Raw genomic sequence first — 10,896 nt, forward strand, 5'->3', positions numbered from 1 at the left:
AGTCCAAAAATTTACAGAATGAAGATTAAGAGGGAGACAGATATCAAAACATATATATATATATATATATAGGGAGATACCAAATTTAATGGATGAACAAAAAAAAAATTCAATAAGACAGATATCAAAAATTGATGGATAAACAAAAATTGATCAAAAAAAATAATTAAGAAAATTTGAAGAAAAACATACCAGATTTGAGTTGGATGAAGATCCGGTTTGAATCCATCGCCAACTTTGAGTTTCAAAAATCACGATCACCTCAGATCCACATCAACAACCAGACAAATAAAGAAAAAAATCAACACATGAAGAATGAAAGGGAGACATATCAAAACATATATATATATATATATATATATGAATATGTATATAGATGGAGATCGTACCACAGACAGATCGGAGGTGAATATGAGTATGTATACAGACAGATCGTATACATCGGATACGAGTATTTTTACAGATAGATCGGATATGAGTATGCATACAGACAGATCATACCACAGATAGATTGTACACTGATCGGAGGTGAAGATTAAAAGGGAGACAGATCAGAGCTTCATAGGTATAGAGAGAGAGAGAGAGAGAGAGACGTTTCGATCATGGAAGAAGAGAAGGGACTGGGTGAAAACAGAGAGAGGAGGAAGACAAACTGAGAGAGTGAGAGGGAGACAGAGTGAGAGACTGAGAAGGAGATCGAGTGAGAGAGTCAGAGGGGTTTCGATCATGGAAGAGAAGGAGGAATGGTTTGCGAAGAAGGAAACAGAGTGAGAGAGTAAGAGGGGTTTCGATCATGGAGGAGAAAGGAGAGTGGTGAAGAGAAGAAGACAGAATGAGAGGAAGAGGAAGAGAGTGGATCATTCTAGATGTTTGGAGACAAAGTGATGCCCAGTGTATAAGAGAGTCGTTGGGCTCTGTTTGGTTTTTTTTTTTTTTAAATATTAATTATTTTTTACAATAGCTATTTCAAACAACTATTTCTCAAACGGTAATATTTTTTATTTCTATAAATTGAAACACTCCATGTCACTTTTATTTCACACAAACATTTTGATTTAATTTTTCTTCTCTTCTCTTCTCTTTTCTTCTTTGAATTTGATTTCGCAACAAACCTCTTAAATTATTCTTTTTGATAAGTAATTGGTTATTGTTTATTTTTTTTGTGTAATTAAAAAAATTTATTAAATATGTAGTTATATAGTTTTTGATGGAGTGAATTAATCAAACAAATTTTTCTTTTTTCCAATTTTTCATTTTTTAAATTTTTTTATATTTATCCAGTTGAGAATAATATAAATATATAATTTTTTTAACAAACAAGAAAAAAAAAAAGTCACAAAAGACGAAAAAATAAACAAAAATAAAATCACAAAAAAATCTATATTCAAACAACACCTACAAATTTGGAGGAAAAATTGATTGAAATTTACCAAAATAACAAATGACTATTAGAACACTAAGCAATAATTTGACAAAATAACACTACTCATTGCCAAATTATAACAATGACAATAGCATTATAGCAATAATGATTGAAGATGCTCTAACATAGCTCAATCAACTCAATAGTTTGATGAAACCACCCTTGCACCCATTATCAATAGTAATCGCAAGCACAAGTACATAACCATTTAAAGACAATAAAATGACACATTTAATACACGACGAAAACACAACCAAAATGTGCGCACTTTGATTTCAGCAGTCCACATAACATAATGCAACTTCTACTATCATCCATTTAATTTTTCTGTATTTTTTTTCCTTCCCCGAATGCACCTGATTACCTAAAAGAGCCTACTCACTGATAATTTCATGTCTTCCAACTAGCCAAAGCAACAATTAATTTTCATTTTTAACCAGTACACAGCCAGAAAATGAGATAGTGAATAAGTCATAAAATGCATATTTTCCTACTAACCCACAAGAATTCATGTGTAGAGAGATATGAATAAACTATAGATGAATAAAGAACATAATAATCATGGAAACTCTGAGCTTTATCTGATGATTACAAGAATATTGACAAACCTGAACCAATGACAATGACGCTCACACTAGCTGCTGCTGCTGCAGATTACAAATACATAGAACAAGAGGCCGACACCACCAATAATAAGCTCTACCTATACACCCACACGAAATTACTGCCCACTCAAAATATAAATCTGCCAAAAGGTTAGCTCAACTTCGATACCCTCCCTTGATTTCTAAGCAGAACGATGATAACAAGTCTAAGTCAGAAGCATACCAACATCTTCCACCTGTTCTCTTCCCATTTTGATTTTCAATTTCTTGCCAAACTCAGTGAATGTGGAACCACATTGGCGTGCTGGTTACAATATTATATAATCAACCACAAAAGCTGTAAAACAGGTGAAAACAAGAATAAAAGGGGAAGGGGGGGGGGGGGGGGAGAGAAAGACCCAATTAAAGGCCCATCCAGAATTACTCCTCACTGCTGCAACTGGGGCTTCTCGTTATTGGGTGCTACGCGTTAACCCACCTCGTGTTATATTTCTGCACAAAAGAATGACATGTCATATTTAATAAGTTTTGAGAAGATAACAATAATAGAACAAGCAGTCCCAAATTTTAGCAGTGCCCGAACAACCTTCACTTAAAGAAAAAAGAAATAATATCCCATCATACAGAAACATCATTCAGTACTTGAACCTTAAAATAGTCCCAAATTCTTTGAAAGGAAGAGAGCAATCACACCATGTATATATATAATGCAATAAAGATTTATTTTTTAAATTGTTTTTATTTTATATGCATTGATTTCCTTGTTAAAAAAAAACCATGTTTCTTATTGTAAATACACTACAATGATTCAATAAATAAAATATGTCATATATTTAAAACAAACGTTGTGGTCCGGTGGCCAATGAACAACACTCAGCATCCTTTTGGTCGCGTGTTCAAATCCTACCAACCCTTTTTCTGATAGGAGATTTGAAGGGTGAATCATCCAAAGAAACTATTGGCTCAATTTAAATTCATATCCAATTTGCCGATTTGACCACATTATGATGCAGATTTGACCCAAATTTATCACAAATTCGCTAATCTACGGACAGTTCAGCCGCCCACCCTCTTCCACAAATTAGGTTACTAAGGCTTGCCTCATTCAGGAATTTATTGATATTTATTTTTTTCCACTACACATTAGAGGCAAAAACTTAACATGAGAAACTTATCATAAAAAATATAAATAAATAAAACTTCCTTTTTTTCCCTTCGATCAAAAGAAGACAGAACATATTTGACAATGAACTGAAAATTAGACACGTGGCTGGGATGCACCTTAGAGAATAAAATATGCATACTAGAAAAATGTCCTACAACTATATACATACGACATCATTCAAAATATTAGAAGATTTTTTCTTCAATCAACGCGTTACAAGAAATAATAATGAAAGCAAAAGCAGGAAGAACAATATGAAATTATTAGAAAGCTACTATCCTCAAAGATCAATCAGAGACACCATGTAACTGCAAAGAATTGTGCTATATTTTACTCTTAGTGTCCGTGTATGCACGGTATGGGAAGAAGACACACCTTCCAGGAAGGAGCTGAGAACTGTTCACCGGACCCTTGGAATTCCCAAACCGTTTAACCCTATTTTCATGCTCTTTGTCCACACGCATGGCAGCTACCTCCTTCTCCATGGCAGCTACTTCCCTTCTCATCTTCTTGGCCTCAACCTCCATCGCCTTAGTTAAAGTATCAACCTTCTTTGCCAACATCTGAAAAACAAAAATCAAAAGCCAATTTTAACCAAAACTATACAAAGGAGAATCATAAATTCAATAGGACATGAAATCAACCTCAATCGCATCATCCTTGTCTTTGAGGCTTTGATCTTTTTCGTGACCAGCTCTCCTCAAAGCAATCACTTCTTTTTGTAGAAAATCATATACCACCGCTGGAACAGTATCTTCTGTATCCACTGCAGGGAAGTCATTTATTTTCTCTTCTGGATTTTCTTTCCAAGTATTACTATTGGCTTCAGTTTCCTTCCTTCCCTCACAAGACTGGCTAAGATTAAAATTTGGACCTGGTCCGTTTAAAAGAATTTTACCCCTATCTAATGACCGTGTGCCACCATCAAATGACTTTGATGTCCCTTTTGCATGCTTTAATACTGAACTGGTGCCAGAAGATCTCAACTGAAAGGATGGAGATCTCTTAGGTAAAAATCCATTGGAGGTCAATTTGGATATGTTATCAGCTCCACCCAGAGATTGACGACGAGAAGGGCCATTGCTCATACTTCTTCCCTCCGGGGTGCTGCGACTGCTACTGCTTGACGATCTCAAGCTCTCTTCTAGTACTTTGAGTCGCAGTTGGTACTTTTCCTAGACCATGCAAGAGAAATGTCAATTTTAAAACCAGGCTACAAAATATGTTAAACAGGTGGCAACTACAACATGGTAAACCAGATTATTACTTTCAACTGAGCTTCAGATTTTGCAGCTCTTTCAGTTATAGTGAGCTTGTCCCGGAGTTGCTGCATCTCCCCCTGCACAAGTACATTTTGGTTATAAATTATTCACTATTAAAACCAGAGAAGCCAAATTTATGTGTTTTATCCATAGTTGTCAAATCGGGATTCGTATCGTGAATCGAAATGGCCTCGTACCCGAATCGCGAATCGAATCGAATCGTGAATCGTAAAGATTTGGTCACTTTTTCTAAATTACTTAAAAACATATATCTACACATTTAGATGTTAAATATATCTTATGAATATAAAATATTTAGACCTAAATCAACAAAAATGTTATTTTGAATGATAATCACATAATTTAATAGGTAAGAAGTTGACAAAAGCTCCTATGTAAAATCACCATCTTATCCTCTTCTTTTTTTAGATATTTTTTATCAACCATTCTTAATAAAGATAATAACCAAATAGACAAACTATTAATTTCTAAAGTAACAATAGTTAACAACGATATTAATATTTGGACAATAAGCATATATAGTTTTCTAAGCAAGAGTGAGAAAATAATAACAAAGAATTATTTAGGATATTTTATTTTAAAGCCTAAAACATTTTAAAAGGTATAACTGACCTCACACATGTAATATTCAATTTAATAAAATAGTAATAAATAATTCATAGTGTAACTTTAATCTTAAACATGTTTAGAAGATATATTACACTTTTTTTAAGGGGAAAAAAATGAGAAGAAAGGTTAAAAATATGTTAGGTCCGACTGAATCTGATTGGATTCTATAAAAAACTCCATGATCACTAAAATAATAACAAATCATATATATATGTTGGTTATTTTGGTATTAAATGCTATTAGAAGTTGTATTATGTCATTTTCACTAAAAAGATGAAAAAAATGAGTCAAAAATATGTCGAACACAATAATTCAAAAATTACATGAATCGTAAAAAGTGAATCGAATCGTGAATCGATTGTGAATCGTGCGATTCACTAGATATTCACTTCCAAAATAGATTCACTCATAGATTCGTATCGATTTTGCAAAAATTGCGTATCGAATCGTGAATCGAATCGCGAATCGTAAGATTCTGATAACAGAGGTTTTATCACATGCAGAAACAACAAATCTGAACTTAGATGTTCTAAATAACAATTGATTAGAAACCAGCAAATACCTGCAAAACCCTTCTTTCCTCAAGCCATTGCTTTACCGGCATCACTTTGTCATTAGCATCTTTCCATTCATTAGCTACCACTGTCGCCACCCTGTTTGCTGTCACTTTTGCACGTGCCAGCTCCCTGTCAAGAGTTTTTCTCTCCTCCTGCATAATACATAACCAAATACATAGGCATCATTCACACCATCTCCACTGGAAGAATGTTTACCGCCAAGTACTGAATTGAATTCCAAGCTTTTAATATATATTTCACATTACATTCATCTCTTGAACTTTGCGCTGGTAATCCCTCACAGCATTTGCAGCTGCGCCCCCAGCAAGGACAGCCTCTTCGAGCTCACGTACAGTTTGGGTAAGTTTCTCAACCTCAGCAACCTTTTGTCGGTGCATTTTATCCAAAATTTTATTTTCTTCCTGATACACAAACGCATTAGACAACATATCCATGCTGATAAAACACACTAATCAATAATCTATATGCCCAAAGCTGTGATGATCTTACAAAGAAACCATGCACAGGTAACTAACCACCATACCTGACAAATTTCTATCTGCTTCATCAACTCTTGGTTCTTATTCTGAAGATCATCCACCATGGAAGCCTTTGCCAAGGCAACCTGAACAGTACGCTCAGCTTCAAGTAAAGCAGCTTCTTTAGATTTGGTGAGGCGATCCAATGCCTTGTTGTCATCCTGCAGCTTTGCGATCTAAAAGGAAAAAATTCGCATCCAATCAATGAAAAATATATCTATCAATAATTTTAGGTTTCTGTGATGGAACACCTCAAATATTAAAGATAAAAAACACGAAATACCTCCTGTCGAGCAAGCTTGAGTTCAGCCTCCAGCGGTGCAAGGATGGCTTCAATTGGAGGCATATCATCATCTTTTTGAGCAGCATGAACCCTCCGAAGAGTGGCTTCAGCCGCAAATTGAGCTGCCATAGAAGCCTTTTTCTCATCATTGATTTTCTTTATCTCAAGATTCTGCAAGAAGAAAATGTCTCATTAAATAAAGCAGTTAGACTAAAGGGAAAAAATGTATTAAAACTGGGAAGAGTTTCACACAATACTTTGCTTTCTAGAAGAGATTCTGTTAACTTGAGCTTCTCCTCCACCCTTGCCAATTCTTCAGTGAGCTATGTTGTGAAAAAGCAGGGAAAATAACGTCAGGTTTTGTTCTAATCACATAACATAATGCCAAAAATACAGTTCAAAGAATAACAAAAATACAGAAAAGAAAAGGCTCTGCAATTAACAATTACCCAGATCAAATAAAACAGTCACACATTTCGGCAATAACTAAGATGAGTGTTAAGAAAAAATCATATACACACAAAAGACTTTCAACCGCGTTGCAATATCTACTCAAAAGGTGCTTGTAGAATATCAAAACCTCGTAATTCAAAACATTGGCAAGCAAAAGAGTTACCAATAAGATGTCAATACATATACATATCAGGAAATTGTACCAAAAGAGGAAATTTTAAACAACTAACAAAATGGCCCAAATCATTCAATTTGGAATATACACCAACATTAGCATAATTAATTTCAGAATCCCTACAACCAAAAAGATTTCATGGACATTTATCATCCTACGCTAATACTATTTTTTATTTCTTTAAATACAGAAAAGCATACTTTTACATAGAGTCCTAGACATTTAGTCCAAAAAACTTAGGCAATGCACATAAGAATTGACCTAAAAGGCATAGCATATCCTTGATGTACTAGGGTCCCCCCCCTGGCACCCCCATTTATGCTACAAGTTTTTACTTATATAAAACAAAACAAAACAAAAAAAAAAGCCATCCTACCTAAATTTAAATATACTATTTGCAAGAAACATAACTCATTCCTCAGTAAATATGGCCTTGCAAGTTGCATGTTAAAACCCCTCTTCATACTCGCGAACCCAGCCCCTTATGACATTACATTAACAACCATAAGCATGCTTGATTTTCCACCTAGATATAGATAAGTTCAAGTATGTTATTGCTTTGAAAATCACATCTGGCAAACAATTATCAATAAGTCCAATTATCACTAATATCAGCTGGGAGAGTAAATATGGATTAAAATGATCAACAAAACAAATCTGACACTTGAATCAGATGCAATGATGATGAACAAGACATCAAAAATTGAAGTATAAGAGAAAATATCAGATAAAATAGACACTGACAGCTCCAATTAGAGAAACCCATAAGCTAATTCACTGTTCACAAACTTGAAATTTTTAGAGAAAACACAAATCTGACAACTTGTAAGATATATGGAGTTACCCAATTCTGTAAAAACCCACCATTTAAACAATCTGGGGGGAATTGGATATACAAAATTGAAATGATAAGCCATTGATCGATATGGAGAGAAGAAAATACAAACCTCTTCAACTGCCTTCTCTCTAAGTCGTTCGGACAACCTCAATGCCTTGATCTCCGCATGCGCTTCTCCCAATTCTCGATCCTTATCTGCACAAAAAACCAAAAAAAAATCAACAACCAAAAAATCCACATCGCAAACCACCAGATCAACTCTTGTTCCTCACCCCTGACTTCATTCTCCAGCCGATTGAGCTCCACCTTCACCGGATCCGACCCGTGCAGCAAATTCAAGAACTCATCCGCGTCCAAACTCGGTGGCCTCTGCGGAGCTCGCCTCCTCGAACTCTTAAACGATCCCGACACCGTCAACGGCGTCGCCGCCGCCGCCGCATTGCCGCCGTTCTCGCCGTAACTCAGTTCCGGCGCCACCGGTGACACACCTCCTCCGTCGCCGGAAACCTCCGCCATCTCGGATCTACCACTATCTCACATCAAATACCTAACCTAAACCTCTAGGGTATCGAATCTCCGATATGTACGTTTCTATATATATATAGATATGTAAGTATATATAGTGAGAGAAACACAGGGCTTTAGAGAGAGAGAGAGAGAGAAGATGTGAAAATGTTTAGCTATCTCTGTCTTCACTTCGAAGGGCAATGCTAGTCGGTTGGAGAATGTGTTTTCTTTTTCTCTCTCTGTCTGGACTACTTTCAAATCTGCATTAAGATTGTGATTTTTTCTCTCTCTGGAAATGTGGGTTTTGATTATGAATTTAAGAATAAATAAATAAATAAAAATGAAATTAATTAATAATGGTAGTGTGGGTTTTGATTATGAATTTAAGAAAAATAAAATAAATAAATAAATAAAAATGAAATTAATTAATAATTGTAGTAGTAGTCTGTTAGCATAGACGCTTTGCTGGTAAGCAGACAGTACTGCGAGCGAGTGTAAACCTGGGACTTTTATTATAGTGTACGGGGTGCGTAGTGCGCGTTGGGGCTTTGAGAAGGAAAGGCTTTGGGGGTGCGTACTGCGCATATTGCGTACGAAAGCAGAGCTTTATGTGTACATTGCGCACCGTGACAAATGTTTCGAATCTACAATGTTTCGTGTCCTTTTATGTCAAATTTGAAATAACTTTGTGTTGAAATAATCTTATGTGTATAATAAATAAATTGAAATTAAATCAAATAAAAAAAATAATATATTAAAATTATTTTATCGAACCGAATGAATAATAAAAAGATCAAGTCGAGTGTGTGACACACTGTCCTTAAAACAGATTCGCCCCGTTACGGTGCTTGCGGTCAAGTGGCGTCTATCTCGTAGGATACAATGATCTCCACAAATTTGTAGTAGCACTCCAAACAAATTTGTCCAGCGAACTAGAACCTTGTGTTCTATACTCTCTTTAATTTTCCTAAAAAATTAATATGAAGAATTTTTGAAAACAGAGCAAGAAAAATGAAGAGAATAGTTTTTTTTTTTTGATGATTTTCAAACTGATCTCAGATCACAAAATGATGGAATTAAACTGGTATTTATAGGCAAAAAAAATCTGTCCAAATATATAGCGATCCCGGGTTTACCCTTGTTGTACAGTGATCCAGATATGTGTCCGTGGATGTTGGTAGTTGTTTATTATCTTGTTTGCATCATTTTTACTTTGTATATTGAGTTATAGGATGTGTTGGGCAGGTTTGTTACAGGTTGGTTGTGTTTGGGAGCCTAGTGCTGCTGCCCAGATTTTTGGACCTTCGCTCGAGCGAGGAGTTGGTCGCTCGAGCGAGAGTTGAGTTCGTGTCTGGTGGATTGAGCCAGAGTGGCTTCGCTCGAGCGAGCGATTGCGTCTGGTTCTGGACTTGAGAGTTGCATTTCTTGGCTCGAGCGAGTTTTTTTCGCTCGAGCGGTCTGGCTTGTTCTTCGCTCGAGCGAGGAGTCTATCGCTCGAGCGTGCTTCTGGTTGCAGACCTGAGGGTTTGAGTTGTTAGCTCGAGCGAGCATTCTTTCACTCGAGCGCACTTTTGAGTTTTCGGCTCGAGCGAGAACTTCTTGGCTCGAGCGAGAGTTTTCTGTATCTGGTCGCTCGAGCGACAAAGTCTTCGCTCGAGCGAGCGTGTTTTATATCAGCGGACAGTAGCGTTTTTGAACATCAGTTTTTCACTTTCTTTTTCTTTCAAACCCTAGATCCGAGACTCTCTCTCTCTAAACCTACACTCTCTCTAAGATTTGATCTCCCTAGAGTGTGAATCTAGCCTAGGGCCTTTGTTAAAAAGATAGAGGGCGTTGAGAGCTTCGACTTAATCTGAAAAAGTATGGATTTGGAGCACGTTGATCTTCAAGTCTTCATCTCCTTTTTGGCTCAAACTTCGAGGTAGGGATATCCTACTCCTCTCTATGGATTTTGTCTTTAAATTTTGGTATTTTGAGATGTTGGGGGTTGGTTTGGTAATTTTGTGAAAGTTTGGGGCATTTGTGTTATTTTTCAAAAGTTGGGGTTTTACTTATAATAAACCTAGAAGCATGTTTGGTATAGAGAAATGGAATAAATGTTGAATCATTGATGAAAATGGGACCTAAGGGTTGTAATGGTAATTATGGAAATGACCTAATTACATTGTTTGATTAATTGAGATAATTAATTGTGAGAAATGAGGAAATGAAATGGAATTGTTGAGATTGGGAATGTATGGGAAAAAGGGTGTAGTTGAATTTTTTATCACTCACCGAATTGAAATGTTGATTGAATATCCATTTGTGCATTTATTTTCTGTTTAGAAATAATTGCTTTGGGCTATCGGTGGAGGATAGTCGTGATTGTTGTAGACAATGCATGATGATTAGGCAAACAGAAACTAATCAATGGAATGTGTCATGGGATTTGACGGTTGATAGAATACATTAACTGTATG

General features: G+C 35.8%; 1 protein-coding gene across 1 annotated transcript; it reads right to left on the bottom strand.

Moving 5' to 3' along the window:
* Window positions 1–1,948: 1,948 nt before the first annotated feature.
* Window positions 1,949–8,958, bottom strand: LOC114294083 (microtubule-associated protein 70-2). The gene is made up of 11 exons (XM_028238194.2): window positions 8,203–8,958; window positions 8,040–8,125; window positions 6,722–6,787; window positions 6,465–6,635; window positions 6,187–6,357; window positions 5,909–6,064; window positions 5,648–5,794; window positions 4,461–4,532; window positions 3,838–4,368; window positions 3,569–3,756; window positions 1,949–2,520 (listed from the first exon to the last, which is right to left on the bottom strand). Exons 1-11 carry the CDS (start codon window positions 8,444–8,446, stop codon window positions 2,481–2,483), a joined length of 1,872 nt encoding a protein of 623 aa, XP_028093995.1. The 5' UTR covers window positions 8,447–8,958; the 3' UTR covers window positions 1,949–2,480.
* Between the last annotated feature and the right edge of the window lie 1,938 nt (window positions 8,959–10,896).

The sequence above is a fragment of the Camellia sinensis genome, chromosome 5 (assembly GCF_055761805.1).
Source record: "Camellia sinensis isolate YWXY chromosome 5, ASM5576180v1, whole genome shotgun sequence".
NCBI classification, from domain to species: Eukaryota; Viridiplantae; Streptophyta; class Magnoliopsida; order Ericales; family Theaceae; genus Camellia; species Camellia sinensis.

Coding starts and splice junctions, on each gene's coding strand:
- LOC114294083 (XM_028238194.2), bottom strand. CDS start 8,446: ATGGCGGAGGTTTCCGGCGACGGAGGAGGTGTGTCACCGGTGGCGCCG. Junction 8,126..8,202: donor GCTGGAGAATGAAGTCAGGG/GTGAGGAACAAG, acceptor TTTTTTGTGCAG/ATAAGGATCGAGAATTGGGA. Junction 6,065..6,186: donor AGCAGATAGAAATTTGTCAG/GTATGGTGGTTA, acceptor TTTGTGTATCAG/GAAGAAAATAAAATTTTGGA.